Source organism: Anoplopoma fimbria, chromosome 23, assembly GCF_027596085.1.
Source record: "Anoplopoma fimbria isolate UVic2021 breed Golden Eagle Sablefish chromosome 23, Afim_UVic_2022, whole genome shotgun sequence".
NCBI lineage: Eukaryota > Metazoa > Chordata > Actinopteri > Perciformes > Anoplopomatidae > Anoplopoma > Anoplopoma fimbria.
The window spans coordinates 11,060,826-11,083,682 of NC_072471.1; the positions used below are offsets into that span (position 1 = coordinate 11,060,826).

At 41.5% G+C, this 22,857-nt stretch overlaps 1 protein-coding gene across 1 annotated transcript; it reads right to left on the minus strand.

The window, feature by feature from the left end:
• Window positions 1-254: 254 nt before the first annotated feature.
• Window positions 255-20,275, minus strand: nampt1 (nicotinamide phosphoribosyltransferase 1). The gene is made up of 11 exons (XM_054624231.1): window positions 20,111-20,275; window positions 13,880-14,036; window positions 12,008-12,111; window positions 10,809-10,937; window positions 7,556-7,714; window positions 7,060-7,196; window positions 4,900-5,125; window positions 4,671-4,790; window positions 4,437-4,577; window positions 4,039-4,173; window positions 255-3,823 (listed from the first exon to the last, which is right to left on the minus strand). Exons 1-11 carry the CDS (start codon window positions 20,162-20,164, stop codon window positions 3,725-3,727), a joined length of 1,461 nt encoding a protein of 486 aa, XP_054480206.1. The 5' UTR covers window positions 20,165-20,275; the 3' UTR covers window positions 255-3,724.
• Between the last annotated feature and the right edge of the window lie 2,582 nt (window positions 20,276-22,857).

Below are 22,857 nucleotides of genomic sequence, written 5' to 3' on the forward strand. Positions count from 1 at the left end.
AGAAATGAAAGACTCAAAGTGTCCCCTTAATGTTATTTTGGGTACTTTGCCAATTTTGTACAAGTGTATAGTTTTTATTTAAAGGTTTCCAAAGGCTGGACTCCCGGAATGATGGTTTATCTGGCAAAATGGGGCTTTTAAAGACTCGGGACATTAGTGGCTGAAGATATATGGAGGGACTGAACTGAAGACGGAAATACTAAACAAGTGAAATAATATTTAAATTCAACCCAATATACAAAATAAATCAACCATTCCAAATTGACAGGGTGGCATCTTTAATCGATGTAATGTTGACAATATAGCAAGTTATGTTTAAAATATCAGTTGTGTTGGGAGAGAATTTGGGACAACCAACATATACATACGCGTAGAACATAAAGGAAAAAAATAATAATAAGTATTCACAAACAGTTTTTTCATTCTTAACAAACAAGACATTCACACACAGGTACACACACACACACAAACAGAAGCTAAAAGCTTGACAGTCACACTGCCAGTTCAGTCAAGCAGGTTTGGATATACTTCTGTTTGTACAAAAAAAAATGGTTGTTTTGACAAAAATAATAACATTATTATCTACTGTGGTCGTCTTCCTAACCTGCCTCGCTGCTTCCATTCAAACTAGTCCTTGTATGTACAAGTGAGAAGGCAGTATGGACACATTGTTCGTAAATAAGGATATTTACTGCAATATTTCTGGCTTTCTTTTTTTTCTCCTTTGTCATACAAAATAATATTTTCTCTGAGGTAAGAGCCGAGACAGTATCAAAATAGTAAAATCAAGAGTTTCACTAAAAATGCACCCTATAATTGGAAATAAAAGAACTGTATAGTTGTGTGGTTACTTTAGAATTGAATAACAAATTATTTGACAAATGATGACAGTTGAACAAAAAAATTAAATGTAGGGAAAAAAAAAAAAAACTGTTTTAGCACACGACTAGCTGTGTTGTTTACCAGCTTGTCTGTGTTCGAGCATGTTGGTCTGGGCCAGAGGAGAGTAATGGGGGTCAGTGAGATCACAGGTATCTTCAAGGTCAGTGTCCATGGGGGGGGGGAGTGAATAAAGTCTCCCCACAGGGTCTGACGGCCCTGGGGCAAACACTTAGCACACTCTGGTAGCATCCTTCAAGGTTAGAATATGTGAAGCTTTGAAGGTGAAGAGGCCGAATGTCTGAAAGGAGTGTGCAGGCAGTGAATAAACTATTAAACTGGAGGTTTTTTTTTTAAAGGTTTCAGCAAGACACTCGACAGTTATGCTAGCAGCTCTGTGAGACTATGCTCTGAGCTACATGCTAACGTTAGCATGCTAACGTGCTCACAATAACAATGCTGTTGTTCAGCAGGTATGCGATTTACAGTGTTCTTCATCTTACTTTAGCATGTTAGCATGCTAGCATTTGCTAATTAGCACTAAACACACAAACTTTTGTTAATTTAACAGATATTCAGTCATAAACCAGAAATGGAGACACATTCGAATTTAGATAGGTCAGAGGGACACGGCCAACTTTGCAGTCTGACAAAAAAAATATGTCAAATATTTAGTTTCTGGTTTAAACAATCGGTTTCCTGTGATGTCACCGGCTCCCAGCAACTCTTAAATCCCTCATAGCTCTGCAACAGAATAATCCCCCAAATCTGAAAGGGCAAACTCAGCAATGTGACTAAACAAACCGTCAAACAGGAGTGACACTCCACTGAGACGCTCTCATTGGAAGATAATCAACTCCAAAAAGGTATTATCAGCAAGTTCCCGTTTATACCCGGGCAATAAAATCGAACATCACTGGGCACATTTAGACTTTTCTAGAAACAAAGCTGCTTTTCACGAGTTAAGGCAGTGATACCGAGGGCAACGTTTTGCTGATCAGCAACTATGCCAGAGCATGGATGGTACTCTGCTGTCAGAAAGTGATTCCTGATCCCGAATCTCAATTTTGCCCACCTCTTGGTTGCTTTTTTTAAAAATCACTCACTACTGTATCGCCTCATGTTTGTCACAACTCTGTGTCACCTTTCAGAATCAAAGGCCAGTAAAGTAAAAGGAAGTGTTCTCTATTCCACCTATCAACAAGTATATTTGCATAAAGGAATACTACACAATCCTTTTAAGGAAGAAAAAATCTCTGCACACGCACACACAAACAAACAAACAAACAACACAGATCCAAGCACACATACAGCAGAACCAACATTTAACATACATTTCAGGAGCCACAGAATCTTTCCTAAACACAGTTAAATCATCTTCATTCCAGTTAAAATAATGTGGGTGATGTATTCTTCTCTTTTTTTTTTTATTACATCAACTCTTGGTCTTGTACAGCATTGACTGGTTTCCAGAGCATTCGCCATCGTGAAGACCCAATCAGAAACTTTTGGAACTTTGTAAAGATAAGGGCTTTGATAACTCTCAAATCGTTGATGGAAAATTGAATTTTTTTCCCCCTCATTCATTATTTTAACAAATGCTGGAGCAATACACATTACCTAACACGTAACAAACCTATCTGAAAATCAAAAATACATTAAAAACTAATAACTTGAAGAATGGGACCAGACTTCGACCAGACCACGTGACCAGACTTTGTGGTATGATTGGACCTTCATGATGTGAATGCTCTGTGGCCAACATAATGACAAGTCGATGACCATTAATATACCTTCAGAGATGCACTCATAATATTTTATTTGGCAGAGTAACAGTACAAAATAATCATAAAGTACTTAGATGTTGGCCTTTTTATAATTTGGGCCCTAACCTCTGATTAAAAGCCAGAACATTGGGGATAATAATTTCCTTCATCCTCCATAATTTCCATCTTAAGTGTTCAGGATCCTCTGTTTCCAAATAGAAGCATCATATCGGCTCCTATAAGTCGACGTTATCGGTGCAGCGTTATATTACCATGATCATCATTTTCATCCTTCACATAAGAGACAAAGCTAAGTAGATTCAGAAATGTATTATTCTCTTTTTTTTTAGTTTTTTTTTTAAACAGTTCTATACACAATACACGGGGCGCGGTCAGTGGTGTGGGTGTGGCTTCATCTTTTCTCTGTCGTCATCTTTCTCACTTTGACTCACCGTGGGTTCACTCCGCATGCAGCCAGCCTCCAGCAGCTCATTCACAATCGTCTTATTGTGCTTCTGCGTCGGCATTGGAAAAAGTCTGCAGACACGTTGCCGATCGCATTCTTACATTACAATATGTCTAGCCCGTCAGTGCAGCATGCCGAAGTTCTATTTGGAGCGGTGGCACATGGGAGTGAACGCACAGTTTATCATCATATTTGCAACTTCTATCCCACTACATGCTAGCCATTTCACTCGCTTACTCGACCTCTCACACATTTTCTCTCCCCCCTCCTCACACTTGTAGGGTGTTCGCCTTTCATCAGTGCTGTGTGAGTTTCAAAATCCCCCCCCCCCCACCTTGTTGGAGATCCAACAACTGCAATTTGGAATTTGAGGTTGAAGATCCATGAATTTAGGGGAGTCTCGGGTTTTTAAAGGAACGTTTTTTTTTTGGGGGGGGGGTTCTTAAGCTTTGGGAGTGGGCTCTATTAGCAGTGCACGCCATCTCCCTTTTCTGGGGGTGGGGCATTGGAGGCCAAAAAGGTGAAGGGTGGTGGGAAGGGGGTTTGTTTTGGGTTTTGGGAGGTTAGGGTGGGAGGTGGGGGTTTAGTAGTGCTGCGCTCACTGCAGCACTACTTAAAGCTCACTCTCAATGAGCTTAGCATTGTCTCTGACTTCGTCAAATGTGTACGTCTTCACAATCTTCCCGTTAAGAAAGACGGTGTGCAGCAGATCCTGGAGTGTGAATAGAAAAACAAGAAGCAGGGATACAGAAAGGGAGGGGACAAGGGAGGGGGAGGAGAGAAAAAAAAAACCAAAGAGGGGGGGAAACAGAAGATGTGAAGGTGGGAGAAAAAGCAGTGTTGGCAAAATGTATTTCTTTGTGTTTGACTTGAAACCATTTTAAATGCAGAAAAGTGTCTGTGTGCTGCTGCAGGTATTGAACTCACCACGCCATACTCCTCCAGGTCGCCCTTGCCCTCCTCCAGGGTGACAAAGTCGCCACTTTGCGTCCGGTGCAGAGACAGGCGACCTTTCTTTGACCTCTTGTTGGGGTCTGCCACTGGGTCCTTGAACACATTCACCTTTTCCCCGCCAAACAGAAAAAAATACTTTCAAGAAAAGTCTCATTATAAGGGAGAACGACACTGAAACCCAACTCTTTTTTTTCTTGTTAGTTTAAAAAGGCAAACATTAAGTGAAAATATTTGTATTATTTGTCATCTGCGGACTCTTGTCGCGTTCAAGAACTTGTATATAGTTCTGTTACTCGACGTTTAATTATAAAAAACGGTTACAAAATGGTCAATGAAACGCAATAACTACATTTAAATGTATCAGCACTCACCCCCAGTCCGTTAGTGACCACATAGCTACATTTGAAGGAGCAGTTGAGAAGATCTCTGGTCAGTTTCTGCAGAAGAGCCCCTCCGGACCCGAAAGAAATGTTCTCAATGGACCACCTGTGCTGCTTCATCCCCTCCACTATCTGTGGAAAAAGCACATGTAGTAACATTATGCAAAGGATTACAACCCATTGTTTTCCTGGTGCATTGCATCAATGAGTCATATGTGTCTCTACCTCTTGCAGTGTGTTGATATCAACTCCGTCTCCTTGTATGACTCTGATGTAGGGAGGGAGAACCTTAAAACCTTTGGAGTTCTCCACTGGAATAAACTTCTTACCCAGGATCTCCAAAACCTGACACAAGTAGAAAATAAGAGAGGAAGGTGGCACAGAGACGGGGATGTTAGTGTACAGGCGCGTCTGAAGGTTCTAGTAGGAAGACGAGCTGTCCACGTGAACACACCTTCAAGACCGTATCAAGCGGGTTTCCTGAGTCTGGCCGGACAACCAGCGGGGCGTCTGCACTGCGCGCCTCGATCAGCGACCGGAGGTCTTCTCCCCAGATCTTCTCACAGGCGTTGTAGATGTCGTAGCTGTCGCTGACGATGGATACTGGCACGTTGGGAAACTGCTTGATGATGTGCTCAAAGGCATCTTTCTCGTGGTCCTTCCCCCACGCTGTGATAGTACTGCAGAGAGAACAGCAGATAAATCGTTATTCTTTGTCCTACAGTCATTTATCTTTTTTCATTTAGTTGATCAAATCAAAAATATAATGTCACAGACAATTGCTGATATTGTGATCATTGAGTGTCTAGAGTGCCTTTACAGGAAGAAAAAAAATGAAATAAGTGGATGGAGACAACTCCCCATCATGCATTCAAAATACAGGAAATATAGTGAGTGAGGAAAAAACTGTGCAAGAAGTTTAGATATGTTTAGAAGCAAAATATATATTTAGGAGTAGGAGAAACACATTAAAGGTAAAAACAAAGAGTAGAACCACTAAAGAGTCAAAGGGCTTTTTCTTCAAATGCTAGTAGCACAGATCCTCCAGACGAGGGCAGTGCACTCCAAGTTTCAGTCTTAGATAAAACCAGACCTGGGCCATAATTGTATTGCTACCTTGGATACCAGAAGAATTATTTAAAAAACGGCAAGGACATATTCACACAAACAAAAAAAGAAAAAAACTCAGTCACTCAAATTATTTTAATATAATTGTTATTATGTGCTTAGGTTATAAGATATGTGAAATTTAAACAGAGGGTCCTGAAAATCAGTTTCATGTTTTCTTAAGTAGCCCCATCTTCCATCTTAAACATTTTTGTAAACCTCAGCTACATGGCATTCTGTCAAGATTTAAAAAAACTAAAAAAGGATATGTTGGATTATTATTTGACACAAACAGACTTGTACCTGTGATTCAGTGCAGACCTGACTATTACTTGTCTCTGAAACTAGTATATTTTTTTCTAATGAACATTTCTTTACACTTAAATATTTTCACAGGGCATTTCTGTTACATTGAGAGTTTACAGGAAAACACTGAAGGTTAATCAAAGTTTGTCACGAAAAAAAGCTTTGAAGGTGACACCTCGGCTCTAAAACATCCGCCCGTCCCTTTCCGTCCGCATCAAAACATATCAAAGTGGAATTCTACTGCGACTCCTCCCTCTGAGGTAGAAACCAAACCGACTTTAAGAGGGGGGCCATTACATAATGGTTACCATGGCAACTTCTGCCACTATCCCAAAATGCACTGGTGCGAGGAAGAAGGGTGCACAGGAGCGGCAGTAACTACCCTGGTGGCAAGGAAGAAGCGACCGTGTGCATGGGAGCGAGAGAGAGAAAGTGTGTGTGTGTGTGTGTGTGTGTGCGTACGCAGTATTAATGGATCAGAGCCATAAAACAACACCAGAGACATGCGAGAAGCATGTGCGTCAGGGCAGCAGCCAATCAAAACCCTCACGTCCAGCCAATCACAGCCCCGTTAACAAACTGAGATAGATGAAGCAGATAATTAGTGTGAGGCTGATCAAACTCTAATCGGGGAAGCGAATTAACGCCAAACTCAGCCAAAGGATGAGAACTTTTTTTCGTCAGGCTGATAAATTTCCATCAACAGCTTTGGCAGATAACCCCACTGTTATTGGAAAGTTTTTCTAATTTGAAAATCAATTTAGCTCTTGCTCCTAGACCTGGCTCTTAGTCAAAATGTGGCCTATCTCACCAGGGATGAATAGAGCTGAGACGTGCCTATTGTACCCTTGTGCTTTCTGGGAATATGCGAGTACGTGACTTATGCTGATCATTGGCAGTGTTCACAGGAACTTAGCAACCCCCAGAGGCTAAATGTTCTGCATAAAAGAACCGTACATGTCCCTTAAAAGGAGTGTTGATAATCATAATGACTTTTTGAAGATTTTATACTGCTGGTGTAATACATTTAAGTGAGCGGTGAACTACTGCCCTCCGTCACAGTGGAAAAGCCAGGAAACACTCTTTTGCTTAGGAATTCAGACTAACCTGAGAAACATCCTGTCTCTAAGCAGAGGCAAAGCTTCAGTAAGCAACATGAAATGAAAAGTCTGTGTGTGTGTGTGTGTGTGTGTGTGTCTACCTGTGCTCTGCAGCAGGCACTGAGAAGCCTGGCACAGGGTCCTTGGTGCCGTAATACTTCTTAATGACTCCGATGCCGGCAACCGTGTCTGTGCCCTTGAAGTTGACCAGATGGGCGGAGGCCCCGATGCCTGCAGTCTGCAAAAAAGGAGGGGGGTGGTGTTTAGAGAAATAACAGGGTAAAGATTTTTTTTTTATTTTACACATTATTTCTGCCTAAAAGCGTTGAATGTTTGACAAAACAATAACAACTCCGGGTCCGCTTACTAGCTTTTTTTCCATTCGTAGCGCGCTGTGTGATGTGGTGGAAAGGTCCGGAGAAAGCGAGTAAGTGGACCAAGACTTGGGACCGTTTTGTCAAACTACTGTTTCCAATGTTGGGAATTCACTTTCAAGTTTAGCGTTCAGTTTGTAAAAAGGGAGGCTTTCCACCGTTGTAAAAGTAAGCATACGGCTTCACCTCAACAATATCTACTGTATTGGATTTATAATTATACCTCTTGTGAGGAGACGCCCCTGTAGCCGAAGTCATGTAGTTTGTATGCTAGTCCCTCCAAGTTCCCAGAGGTCTCCAAGAGGTACTTGGCGAGGATCTTCTTCTGCTCCCTGGAGTTGGTAGCCACAGTGATGGGGTACCAGGTCTGAACTAGAATGGTCTGACGGATGGGAAGAAAGAGGTATTTGAATTTCAGGGTGTCACCACATTTCACTGCAACGGTTAATTTCATCTAATTTCCCATGTGTACCTTGTTTTCAAAGCCTGTTTAAACAAGAATTTCGACGTGAACACTGAGTCGAAGTCAAACAAAAACAGCAAAGGTTGCCGCCAATGTGGGGTTTTCTTTTGCACTAAACCGACCAATGAATGGTTGATCCAATACTCCTGCTTTCCCAGTATTCAACTGGTATCAAAACCCAAAACCAACAGGCTCAGAGGGATCAAAAGGGGGCTAATCATTCACACAAGACAAGCTTCGGGAAAAATACATTCCTCGATGCTTCATGTCAACTCCGGACCAGAGTCGCAGATTTCACTGTCAAAACAAGTGGCTTAGCTGTACCCACTGCCACCTGGGAAATTTCACGAACACACACTTTCTACCATCATAAGTGGACAGTACGTGTGTACGTGTACGTTTGTGTGTGTGCCTGTCAGAGCAGTGACGACAAAAAATAAATAATTTCCGTGTAGATTATATGTTCTATCACAACCATGCCATCCTAACTAAATCTGGTATAGTGATACTATTATGCCATTACATACAGTGTTTGCAACATTTCATGACTTATATGGAACTGTGTATAATGGGAATAAGAGCTACGTACATGTGTTAAACCAGAGAGCAGGCATGAAAAAGCATTTAAATCACCCGGATGTACAGTCACCCCCCCCTCGACTTTTCCTGCTAATACTATGCATGCAGTGTTTGTTTTCACCCGATAACCCTCAGCGATCACATGCCTCCTCAAACTAATGGTAATCTAAACCATAATATGGACTCATGTGACTGCCGAAGCAAGGCCAACGTCACACACACACACGCACGCACGCACGGTTGTGTGCCGTCTGCCTTCTATGCATGATGACCTTTACATGAGGAATCTATATGACATCATATAAATAGTTATTTGCTCTAATATTTCTGAAGATTCTTTTTCAGGAATATAAAATAATCATGGAACTATAACACATTTAACTGTGCTTTCCCCTAAGTGAATTACTTTCATAACAAAGATGAGTGTAACATTTCGAAAAATACACTAAGTGATCAGTGTGTGTGTGTGTGTGTGTGTGTGTGTGTGTGTGTGTGTGTGTGTGTGTGTGTGTGTGTGTGTGTGTGTCTCTAATGGTAAAATGGGGCAGCAGTACGGTAAACACAACACTCAGGAGGCATGTGTGCACACACAAACACACACACATCCGTTGACATTACTTCTCGGTCAATGTCCCAGAACAAAATGGAGGGAGATAAGGAAGGAGATAGGGGGGGGTGATGTATCCAAATTTATCAGGACAGTGTGTGTGTGTGTGTGTGTGTGTGTGCGTGCGTGCGTGTGTGTGTGTATATGTGCTGTGACTGTGCTCCTGGCTGTGGGTGACCTAAGTCCAAGCACTGCTCCCTTTCATTGGTGTATCTGTCATTATAGTCGAGTGTATGTGTATCAAGTTATGGATCCAAACTTGAGTCAACATTCAGGAAATGCTTGACTTGAAAAACCTGCTGAGATGCTCTAGTGAGAAAAAAGAGACAAACCATTTTATTCCCAAAGACAAATTTGTAATTACTTAGAAATGTGTCTGCAAGATATATATGTGAAAAGCTTTTTTTTTTTTTGCATCAACGGATCAAAACGAAGACAGCGTCTTGTTTCTGTTTAATAATCTTCTGGGAAATTGCTGCATTATTCAGTTGTGGCAGAGGTCAAACACCGTATTTATGAAAGGGGCCGACGTGGTGAAGAAGACTCAGAAAGAGCTGCAGTAAAAGAGAGCAGTTAGCGGGAAGGAGAGACAGAGTGAAGACATTGCTCATGGTAAATGAATTTAGTTCTGCCGAGTCATTGAGGACCGTCTGTTCATGCAGCATTAAGTTCATGAGATCTCCCTCATCTCGGGGAGGACTCGCACAGCGCATTAGCTAAACGTAATAAATGCAGCACCGAGGAGGCTGAGGTAGAAACTTCCACTGTCATTTTTCATTTTCCACAAAAAACACAAACTGTTGCATTTGTCTGTTTTGACACAGCAGATAATCACAGGCGCTTATGTTCACTGGTGACAGCTGATAACTCTACCGCACCCACAGTATGAACAAGATGATTAAAGGAATAGTTTGTCTTTTCAAGAAAAATGCTTATTTGCTTTCCTGGCGAGGATTAAACGAGAAAATTAATTCCTCGTAAAAAAAAAGAAAAAAAAAAGAAAAGACAAACCAGGACCGGGTGCTTGAATACCAGTCATGCTATTAATTGCACCAAAGCAGCCACTGTATGTATAAAAAAAATAAAAAAAGACAGATGGCTTGAAACTAAATCCTTCCCAGGTGAAATCTCTCTGACATTTAAAAGTAAATTAAAATGCGACAAGTTGATACAAATTCTGCACACGCCGTGACGCCTCGGGGAACAGAACATTGGTCAGGTTGATTTGGGACTTAAATTATTTAATTGACTACAAAAACACCAAACAAGCATTATTCTAGTACCCGTCTCTCTGCTCTTGTTCTTCTCAGCCACCCTGTATAAATGACTTTACTGCACTTACAGCACTTCTCTGAGCAGTGATTAAGCAATAAGCCATGACAGGGCTGTAATTCTGAGAGATTTAGGGAGAGATAAGAGGCGTAGTTCGGAGTGCTGCCAAGCTAAAAAAAAAGTTAATGGCTTTTTAGAAAACTGTTAACTCTCCACTGAAATAAAAAGGGTGTAAATGTTTCTAATATATTTGGTAATCAATAATCGAATAAAGCTAGCCATTAAATCTTACTCATGTGCCTAGCAAAGAAGCTTTCATAGCAATACAAGTAGCACATTTAAATCTAAAGCGTTGGGAAGGCATACGGGTGAGACATTTTCAAATGCTTTCAACTTTACAAAGCTAATCCAGAGCTGAAGATCAAATGTGAAGCAGCTGAGGCCCCAGTGTGGGTCCAGCTCGAAAAGCATTTGCCACAATGCAACCAGTTAGTTAGCCACAGGAATTGACCCACCATCCATTCTGGGCCCAGAGGATAAACAAAACAAACCTACCTCCACCCAGTTGGTGAGCCAGTAGCATTCGGGGTCTGTGCTCTCCACGGTGAACAGAACATTGCCTCGAGGAATGACACTCCCCTCTGGCACTGCCTTGATTTCAATAGGCAGGTGTCCATTGTATTTCTGAAAGCACACACACACACAAACACAAATACGGTGTATCAGGTTTACACCGTGGCAGCTTTTTATCCATGGTTTATCCATGGACTGACACACATCTGGAGAGGGACACACTTTCTGGTGGGATTGGACCTTCAAATGGCAGAGATATTTTGCTAAATATATACACGTACAGAATTCCTGCAGTTCATAACTGGTCTGAGGGAAATAAGTGTTGCCTTTCACACTTTAAAAACAAAAAGGGGCAAAACTGGATCAAAGAGTAGCAGATCACAGTCTATACAGTAATACATACCACAGGCAACAGTTTACAACATTTGTATGCTAGATGTGGGTTTTGTGTGTGTAGATTATACAGTAGATGATCAAATTAACATGAGTAATTCAGTAATGTAGTAAGAGATGGCCCAGGGCAAACTGAGTAGAAAGGAGAGTTTATTAACACTTCTCTTCACTTGAGAAAGTACTTTGTCAGTTGAGAGCCCTGTGCTCTCTCCAAGGTGCTGAAACAGAACCTCTCAATAACCAGAACTGTTGTGTGCACGTTTTCTAGGAAACTGGACATTTCCCGTGATTCATTTGTCGTTCCTGAAACTGGCTTTTATCTCACGACTTTTACTAGATAAGCCGTTCACTCCTCCCATTGAAAACCACAGCACCAAACGTGGTTTCAGATGTTTCTTATTGTAGAATGCAAGCCTTTCATTACACATCAAGAAAATGTTTTTAAAAGACTTTGCTACTGCAGAATGTGTGACCGTTATGACTTATCAGAAGCTATTAAGAGTATTTGTGTTTAATGAGGACACATTGCATGTCCTGAGCGTGTCTGTACATGTAGAGACAGACCGCCAGCCTCTCTAATAATAGAGACATCACCTTCAGAATGTCTCATGTGCATCTCTTTGCATGTTCTTGCACCTGTGATTATATTCACCTCTATACCTCCTTCCAGCTTCTTCCTCAATAAACACATTCTCTGAAAATCGTCTCTGTAACCCTCAAGGAATCTTCTCACCAATATGCAAGTATCAAGTTGAAGTTTTTTCAGGGCACTTTCGTCAGTCTCTTACCTCCAAAATGTAATTCCACCCTTTCACGTTGAAAACATCATCCTGGAAGTGTTCTCTGTAAACCTCCGTCGCCTCCTGGATCTTCTCCGGGGTCACTACCTTTCCTGGAGAGGAGGAAGGGAAAGGAAATAAAGGAGCACATGAAGTCACTGCTTCTAGTGAAGAAGTTGTGCAGCACATGACCTCCTTTAAAGCCTCAGGTTGCAAGTGCTAATTGTTTTTACACTTTAGTTTTCGTGTGATTTAAAACAAACAACGATAAACTGCGTTAATCTGCGAGCTTTAAAGCTGTCTGTTGGCTGATTATGTTACCTTTGGAAAGAGCCAAGCTAGCAGTTTCCCCCTGTTTTCAGTCTTTGTGCTAAGCTAAGCTAACTGGCTGCTAGCTCCAACTTCAGATTTGCCATACTGGTATAAAAGTGATATACATTTTCACATTCAACTTCATTTGCTTGAAAGTCAATTTTCCAAAATCCTAAACTATTCCTTTTACTTCATTTGTTTATCGTTATCGTGTTTACATTTAAAACCCTGTTTCCAAAATCGCAATAACACTGCTCGCTGAAAGGCATCACTACCTGTATTCTAAGTGCAAGACCAGTTCTTTTGTTTTCCCATAAAAGTACTTTCCATTTTGGAGAATGTGTGAAAGAGTGTGTCCCTTTAATATAAAAGTGAACTTTCTTTCTAAACCCAATACGGTGAGTTCACCAACTCTTCCTTTATCCAATAAAAAATTGCATTCACGTTTTCCTGCTGCACCTCTCCCTCCACGAAAGTAGTGAGAGAGATTAGAATTCACTCCATGACCCGGTCTAGAAGACCCATGATGCACACTTATGGTTTCATAAGCTGTAGAACCAAGGATGCATCCCTAATAGTCGGGCTAATCATTGAGCGCCGACAGAGGCTCTGCGCAGACAGCTGGTCTTCCTCCCTCGTACGGTGAAAGAGCAGCTGTGCTTTTGTCTCCTCTCTCCCTCTCTTTTCTCCCTGTCTCCCCCGCACCTCTGCTGCCGCACCATGAAATCCTCTTAAGGGACGGGAGGAGGAGATGCATTCTTTTCTTTCTTTCGACTCCTTCTCTCCCGGTCTCTCTTGCTCTCTCTCATGCCCCCTCGGGATCGCACTGGCCAACTTAAACATTCACCTTTACAAACTTGAGTTAATTGGAGCATAAAAAATAAATAAAATTGAATGCATTATACTTTGCCTCATTTCAGTCTTTTCTCTCTTACTTTTTTTTTTTTTTTTTTCTTTCTTCTTAACCTGCTGGCTTTGTGTTATTCTCTGCACAGTCTAATCAACGTGAAGCACATTGTAACCTTCTTAGTTTTTTTAAGGGGGTAAAAAGGACTGGTGCTGCTCGTCACAATTAGAAGCACCTGCCCTGCTGAAGCCTCCTTAAGCGATGCAGTGATCCTTCAGCCGGCTCCAGGCATGAAGAACCTGCACTACTATGACCTTGTCCTGAAGGAGGGGCGAGCAAAGACATAAAATGCTCCAACGGGGACCAATAATGCATCACAAAAAAAGCTTTTGGTATGAGTGCCGTCTGAAAACAGGACAACAGGTTAGAATGGTGTACTGGGCAGCTCCCACAGAATGTTGGGGAAAGCACTATGTGCATAGCTGACTTCCTGGGTTATGTTACCCTTATTTTAAATCAGTTAAATTGACTGGAAAAACATTTATATCAACACAAACAGGAAGAACTGGTTAAAAGAGGCGGTGGCTTCAAAAGGCACAGTCATTCAGCCTGGCAGCGGTTGAAGCTCCTATTGGTTTGGGAGGTGGGCACTTCAGTGTCGTGCTGAAGGGGAACTTTTATTGGGCCATTTGAGCAGCAGTAAATTCAAAGTGAGGACTTACCTTTTAGGTATTTGTGGAGGATGTACTGCAGGCCGTAGAACACGGTCTTGTCATATTTGACTTTTCTGCTTTTGGTGGGATCGGTCCTCTTCTCACGGCACTCGAAGTAGGAGTACACTTTACTCGTGTTGGGGGGGTACTGTTTGTAATGTGTTACCTGCAGGGACAGAGCAGACGTGATGAGACATGTTAGCATGGCCATTTAAAATAAACTGATTCAGGATAATACTAGTAGAACAACATGGGACCCACCCACACACACACAGTTTATGATGCCGTGTGAGGATTTATCAAGACCCTCTTTTAAATGTCTACGCCTCAGACCAGTTGTGTTAAAAGTGCCAGCAGGAAGCCAATACTTTTCTGCCCCGAAACCCAAACAACAGACAACGTACACAACTGTGAGCACCATCGTAAGCGAGCTCACATTTTTACGAGTACAGAACTGTTCTTCACTTGGAGGTAATAAAAGAAAATGAGCTCTCTGCGAACCATAAGCCGAATTAATTTGCTGGTCAGGAGACTTAAAAATGCATGTATCATTCATGATGTACTAATATTACACCAAGTTATGGGAACACTCTCTCACACACTCACACACACACACACACACACACACACACACACACACACACACACACACACACACACACACACACACACACACACACACACACACACACACACACACACACACACACACACACACACACACACACAGTGTAACTGCAATCCCTTGTTGTGTTGTGCAAGATTAAGTTAGTCCCTGGACTAATATGTAGGTTTGAGTCAGGTCTTGTGATATCTTGGCATTGCTTAACAGTAGTTTTAGAAATGTCACATTCTATAGTGTAGAATACTGGATTGACCAGCTTTTCCAAGGAACTGACGAAATCCTTTATATAAACACTGAAACACTTTTAAGATGGCAGAGTCTTCTTCTGCTAAAACAAAACTGCTAGATAACATGGAGAACTGTTGATTGCAAATTGAGTCTACAAGTCTGATCACACGCTCAGTTTTTGGACGCAAATGCAACACAATCAAGCAAATCAAATTGTTAATGCTTGGGAATGGAGGAGTGTTGCGTTCAGAAGCTCACTGCCTACAGACTCTTTTCAGGGGTCACAACTCAAAGATTACGGAGCACTGCCAATGTGGTGATTAGAGCAAACATTCCGGTTCCACAAAAGACCCGTCAATCAATCTATTGTGTTAGACCAAATGATACAGCGCTACGATGTCACAATCGGGGCGAGAGTTTTCCCCACACATACACACGCTCTATATTAATCTATATTATTCAGAAAAATAACACTTTAAGTGCTGCGTGAGTTTCCGGTGATCTTCTGATCAACGGTTAACTGACTGATAACTTAAACACCCACAGTTAAAATCTCATTTGTGTAACGGAGTACTGCGCAAGACGTGTCCAGGCATGATTCACACACATACACACCCACACAAAGAATAAACTGTTACAGAGGAACTACAACCATATATAATGCGAACGCCTCCAGAAAGGAAAAAGAAATGATTAATTAATCAATTAAATCCCAAATGAGGGAGTTCCACAGATCACACTGGGGCTTTTTGAGGAGAAAACTTCAACAAATAAATGTTCAAAGTTGACAAGATGATGGTAACAGCTACAAGCTCACTCAGTCAGTTTGTAATCTGATATTTGCTTTCAGGCTGCTCTGCTTTTAATACCAAGACAAAATGTAGATTAAAACCTTTAATGGCAACACATATACAAACCAAAGGAGTCCAGAGAGGTCAAGGGTTCAATCTCGCCTTGTAATAATCTGCACTCACTGAATATCAAATGGTAAAACACTGCAGGTTTTGCAGTTGCATTCAGGGAATACTATTGTGTGAGTAAAAAAAAAAAAGAAGGTCATCATGGGCTTGTCCTTCCTTTGACCACAACCTTGGGAAACACTTTCTCACCGTTGTAAATACATAAAGTTTAGGAATTATGCATGAAAGGGGGGGGGGGGGGGGGACGACGACAAAGCAGCTCCTCGCTCCTCACAGTGCGTGAAGAGGAGTGGACATAAATGTCAATGACCTACTCAGTTTCTTTGACCCCTGTCTCTGTCCTTTCCTCTGGGCTTTGGAGGACTCAAAATAGAGTCAAGACACACAACATGACACTGGGCCTGGCCACGTGTGTGTGTACACACTCACTGGTCCACATGCCAGTGTATATACACAAACTGGGTTTTTTCTTACAATCACGAAACATGTAACAGTCTAGTTTGCAACACACAGACACTAGACAGACCTACTTGTGTATTAACTAATGCTGTTATTCACCTGTTATCCAATATAGTAGTGTAATGATTTGTAATAAAAATGAAAACCTATACATTATAAATCATACAGACTATGCAGCCTCTGTGATTTGCGAGTTTATATTTAAAAGAGATATGGCTTATTTAAAGCGTGACAAATTGGCAATGGCAAATCAAGAGCAGCCATTAAAGTTGCATAAATCGTAATAAATGATATTATCAAAAGGGGTAAAATGACTATGTGCAGTCTGAAAGGAGTTTTTAGTGCCAAACTCTATTTCTGTAGTCCCCTTCGGCTCCTTTTTGGCATCTTTAAGCTTTTACGATCCGCAACTTTTTCAGTTTTTTGTCATTTCCATTTCCAGAGGAAAATACGCTCTGAAATACTATTATATTGGAAACTGCTGCCTTCACAACTTTAAAGCTGCAAGGATAAGTTAATTTAGAGAAAATTATTCTGCAACTACATTGTGACAAGTGAATAATTGCCATGGTATATTTTAGAGCAAAAATGCCAAACATTTGCCGGTTCCAGCCTCTTAAACTCGAGGATCTGATTATTTTCTTTACTGATGATCAGCTGAATATCTTTGGACTGCTGGTCAGAGAAAACAAGAAATTTGAAGACGCCATATTGGGTAGTGGTAAACTGTAACAAGGATTTGTCACAATTTTCAGGCATTTTATGGACAAAACGATTAATCAGGAAATAATCAGCAGCTTAATCAATAACAATATCATTGTTAGTTGTAACTCTAGAACACTGAAAAGCTCTTACATTAACGATCTGATTCTCTGTCTGAACTATATGGTGATGATGTAATGAAGAATGCATCATCGCTCAAATGACTAAATTATATCGACTGAAATATAGACACATGCAGCATGTACAAGTATAGAAAGTCATTTTCTGACGCACAAACTGTTATTTTAAAACATGAAAATGAATTCTCCGTTACCCTTGTAGGATTAACTGCTGTGTCTTGAACATTAGATAGCAATGGAGGCACCTGTTTGAAGAATGACATTTTTGGAAATACAATTTTCCTAATCTGACCACCAAAAGGATTTTTTCCTCAGGTGCTGTGTCTCCAAACCCAAACATCATCAGAAGCACGCAGAAGCTGTTAGTGTGGAATAATGCCTAACGGGACCATCCCATTACCTAAATGTCACAGGTTTTAACCCTCACTGTGGCCATTCAGCTCTATGAAAACGTTTTTTCCCACAAAATCCTAGAACCCGGCCTACTCACTCACTGCGATTCTCTCGGGATTTAAGAGCCATACAAATGTCACGTTACATAAATGCGGTCATATACAAACAAACTTGTGCTGCTGTTTTTGATTAACAGCGATGCATGAACAATGATATACTGCACTGTGCGCCTCCTCTCGCCCTTTTGTGCGGTCAAATCTTCACATGGACAATAAACTCTCCGCATGTGTATGTGTGTTTCAAGACAATAGGCGAGCTTGGCTTTGGGTCTGAGCTTCTCTTTTCAATCCAAAACAGTCAAAACAAAACAAAAGGCATTCGGGTGAAACTTGTTTTCATGTCCTGTGAACAAAAGTGTATGCCCGCGGTTGGTCTGAGAGTCAGTCGGCTTCTTTGCTGCCGATACCTTTTCTCTCTCTACAATTGGTATTGCAAAGTCATGCACAGACAACATACTGTAAACCATTATTCACTTTTAGAGACGCAAGCCACACCCAAATACAAGGTGGACACAGGTGTTATTTATATAGCACACTATGAGAACTCAGGTACTCAGACAGCTGGCCCTAAATGATTGATTTTATCTGCTTCTCTTCAGACTTTAATTACCTTGACACGACCAGATACACAGGTTTTTTCAGCAATGTCCTGCTTTAGATTGGACACACATACCTGGTATCTAGGGAGACCAAATGCAGCGTGCATCTGTTACCGCTCATAAAAGAGTATTTTGGGAGATGTGTCTTTCCTGAAGCACTATGAAAGCCATTGAGGGGTAATAAAAACCAATTTTTATAAAGAAAAAAAATAATGTGTTTTGATAAATCATTGTTCTTTAAAATTGCTTTTGGTAGTAAGATTGAGACTGTGACACCTCCAGAAGGAGTTAACGGTTAAGGCCCTTTTTCTAAGCTACTTCCCTTCGCAACTTCTCAAGATTAATCAGCAGCCTTGAAATTATTTACACAATGGAGATAAGCTAAGAATATATATAACAATTATGAAAATGAAACGGAAATGAGTCATTTCCAAGATAGAAACCGACCTTGGAAACCAAGTAATTAACCTGGGAGTCTAGGAAACAAAAATATTTATGAGGATTCTAATTGCAACACTATTCACCCGCACTGAAGACTTTCCTCTATGAAAGAGCTACATCCTTGTAAAGAAGATCTTAGTGGAAAGTCAAATAAGCTCCATTATATAATAAAATAACCTTTTCTAAAAATGATAAACCTAGTGAAAAGACCTCTGAACAAAACATCGCAAACTCTCAGAGCCTGGCAGAGAATCAAAAAAAAAAAAAGAGAGCATTACAGGTTCATTAAAAATATACTTGTTCATCACTTTTAGAGAGATATATTATAGAAAAGAAAGCATTACTCTAACTGTAACCCAGGAAGAGCTTTAAAAGCAGTAAAAAATAAACAGAAATATTTCTGTACACTAGACATGTTTTGGTATATAAACAAATAACAGTGAACTTTGTTAATACAACCATCCGTAGTAATGAATGTGCTGTTTATGAGCACAACAGAAGAAGTGCCAGGTGCTTTGAACTCTAGACCTTTGAGGACATGCACAATGATTAGACCACTTATTGTAATAACCAAGCATGTTGGTTCATAAATGACAATGTTTTAATGGGGGCTTTACATTCATAAACGTACCCATCAGTCCAGCCGTAGTGCACGCTTGGCGTCCCTACGGCTGGAATGACGGGTACATTTTGTTATATACATCAGACTATATTTAAAAGTTCATTCTTCATTTGTGCAGGGATGTGATCTCAATCTGAACCTTTCAGTTTTAAATCTTTGTTTGTTGCTTGCACTTTGTCCTTCAAACCCAACCTCTGCTGGTGTCCTTAACTCCCCCCCCTTCCCCTTTCCTTTCTGTAGTTTTTTGCCCTTCTGTCCCATCAACACCATCGCTGGACACTGTCACATGACAACTGGCCTGGCCACAGTCCCGGACACCACTCCACTACGTGCGATAGTACATTTCTGCGGCTCTCATTGTTAGTTAGCAGTCGGCCTTATTGCACCTTCACTGTTATATTAGCCATTGCTGCTTTAAAAGCCTGCAGTCAACTATGTTAAATATCGTCTGAAAGGGCACCTGGTTGTCTCGTTGAATAGACTTCGGACTCAGCCAACCTCCCTGTCACAGAAGCCACATAACCCCTCAGTCACTCTCTTTGACTTTCGGTTTTGATTTCCTGAAAAGAGCAACACTTTTTTGAGGTTAGCTTCCTGCTGGCTAACATTACACCCCTCTTGAATGAGACTGTGTCCATTGCGCTATTCACACAGCACTTAGCTAGCTATTTGCTAATATTAGCTTTATATATACATATATATATATACACACACATATATATATATATCAATCCCTTTGCGCTCCCTGTGAGCTACTCAAGCTAGCTAACACAGCTAGCTTGAGTAGCCGCTATGGAACGCTACATAGAATTTAGAATTTAGAATGGAACGGCGAGAGGACAGCGTTCGCTCCAAGGGGGATGCTTTTGGAGTGTGGTACCCTAACGCTAACCCTCCTCTCCTCCTCCTCCTCCTCCTCCTCCCTTTCGGCCTGCTGCGAACCGACGGACACCGGCCACAGAGAGCGGCTTGATGGCCTTGGGACTGATGATGAAACCACCTTGACTTTTATGAATCCCGCGTGAAACCACCACGCGTTCTGGTTACGTTACCTTGTACGAGTCGGTGGCTAACAGTATGTTGAAGTCGCTGTCTCTGTGCTCCATCTTTTCCCCCCTCTGGTTGTGAGTCAGTCGCAGCTGTCAAGTGTTATTGCGTGCCGTGCCGTGCCGTGCTGTGTGCTGTGTGCTGCCGGGGACTCCTGCCTGGTAGTGGAGCTGGGTTAGGGGGGGGGGGAGCAGGAGGAGAAAGGGAAGGAGAGAGCTGAGAGCGGCGGGCGGGAGGGGGAAGGAGGCGGGCGAACTGTGACGTCATAAAAACGTTCGGCATCCCTCGTGTATTTTCGGTCATACTCGGGCAGACAAAGATTGTCTATATGCTAAAGATGCTCACTCATCCACGAAAGCGAGACACCCAAGTGTCAATAAGATTTTTTTTTTTTTTTTTTATAAGATTACATTACATTTTTACATTACAGTCATTTAGCAGACGCTTTTTTTTTCCAAAGCGACTTACAATAAGTGTATTCAACATAGGTGTTCAAGAGAACTACTAGTCACCAGAAGTCATAAGTGCATCTCCTTTCTTAAACAAGCATCTAAGAGCATAAAGCCAAGGACTTCAGCAGCTTCAGGCCGGTGGCATTAACATCCCACCTGATGAAGACCCTGGAGAGGCTGGTCCTTGTGCACCTCCGCCCCCTGGTGACCTCATCTTTGGACCCACTTCAGTTCGCCTACCAATCTGGCATCGGGGTGGATGACGCTGTCATCTATGCAAATTTCCCCGCTGCGGGACTAATAAAGGATTATCTTATCTACCTGCTACAAAGATGCCTTTCTCACCTGGAAAAGGCTGGAAGCACTGTGAGAGTCATGTTCTTCGACTTCTCCAGTGCCTTCAACACCATCCAGCCTTTGCTTCTGAGGGACAAGCTGGAGCAGACCGGGGTGGACCACCACCTCACTGCATGGATCCTGGACTACCTCACCAACCGTCCACAGTATGTGAGGATAAGGGAGTGTGAGTCAGATCCGGTGTCCTGCAGCATGGGGGCCCCACAAGGAACCGTTCTGGCTCCATTCCTCTTCTCCATATACACATCGGACTTCAAATATAACTCTGCTACCTGCCACCTGCAAAAGTTCTCTGACGACTCTGCAGTCGTCGGCCTCATCTCCGCCGGTGATGAGAGGGAATACAGAGAACTGAACCAGGACTTCATAGGATGGTGCCGGCGGAACCGCCTCCAGATCAACTCTGGTAAAACCAAAGAGCTGGTGGTGGACTTCCGCCGGGGTAAACACTGTCCTCCGGAACCAGTGAACATCCAGGGACAGGACATTGAGATTGTGAAATCTTATAAGTACCTGGGTGTTCACTTGAACAATAAACTGGACTGGACTAATCATTCAAATGCACTTTACAAAAAGGGTCAGAGCAGACTGTATCTGCTGAGGAGACTGAGGTCCTTTGGAGTGCAGGGAGCACTCCTGAGGACCTTTTTCGACTCTGTGGTGGCATCAGCCATTTTTTATGCAGTGGTCTGCTGGAGCAGCAGCATCTCGACAGCTGACAGGAAGAGACTTAACAAGCTTGTCAGGAAGGCCAGCAGTGTGCTGGGGTGTCCACTGGATACGGTGGAGGTGGTGGGAGACAGGAGGATGATGGCCAAGCTATCATCCCTGATGAACAACACCTCCCACCCCATGCAGGACACTCTGACAGCTCTGTGCAGCTCCTTCAGCCACCGGCTGCTTCACCCCCGGTGTGTGAAGGAGAGGTACCGCAGGTCCTTCCTTCCTGCTGCTGTCAGGTTGCACAACCAACTCTGCTCCCAGCAGACCACATGACACATGACACTAAAAACATGACACTAAAAACCTGTGCAATACAAATACACCGTGCAATTATAGTTATAATAGTTATTCTGTCTGTACATATAATATTTCAATTATTGTGGATTTTACTGTTTGTTATTGCTTATTTATAATAGTTGTTTTTATTACATTTTATTTTTATCTTGTCTTTCTTTTACTATGTCTCTTGAGTGCACTTTACCCTATGCTGCTGTAATCCTGCAAATTTCCCCACTGCGGGACTAACAAAGGATTATTTTATTTTAAACCAGAGCAAAAGCACAGTGCAGAAACAAACTAATACGAATACTATAAGATAAAATAAGATAATCCTTTATTTTAGTCCCGCAGAGGGGACATTTACAGGATTACAGCAGCATAGAGGATAGTGCAAACAAGAGACATAGTAAAAAAAATAAATAAGTATTATAAATAAGCAAATGAGCAATTAAAAAACAGTAAAAAAAAAACAGTAAAGAATGCACAGTAACTATTATATATACTATATGTAAATATTATATAAACAGACAGAAACTATTATAACTATTGTATTGCACAGTGTATTAGTGTCATGTGGTCTACTGGGTACCATCATGAAGAAACTGTACACTTAACTAAAGTATAAAGTCTTCAATGTATGACTATGCACGGCTAATGCCATCTTGTGAATGCATGAATTCGTATTTTCATATTTACTTTTTCGAATTGTGTTTAACCTCAAGGAACAAATAATTTAGGAGACTTTGTATATTAGAAGAATTACAGTTATGTACTTTGGAAATAATACACCAGTTGTGGGTGTTTTTGGTGGATTGTTGAATATCTATGTAAATGTAACTACCACAATAAGGTAATGATATAATTGAAAAAATATAATAGTGACAAATGCAACATAAACAATTATAAACGTCAAAATAGTTATTACATTTATTTTTGAAACA

Bases quoted from the DNA above. Each gene is read 5' to 3' on its own strand.
- nampt1 (XM_054624231.1), bottom strand. From the start codon at position 20,164: ATGGAGCACAGAGACAGCGACTTCAACATACTGTTAGCCACCGACTCG. The intron at 7,715-10,808 runs GTAGGTTTGTTT...CCCATCCGTCAG, and splicing joins GGCTCACCAACTGGGTGGAG to ACCATTCTAGTTCAGACCTG. The intron at 7,197-7,555 runs GTATAATTATAA...CCTTTTTTGCAG, and splicing joins GGGGCGTCTCCTCACAAGAG to ACTGCAGGCATCGGGGCCTC.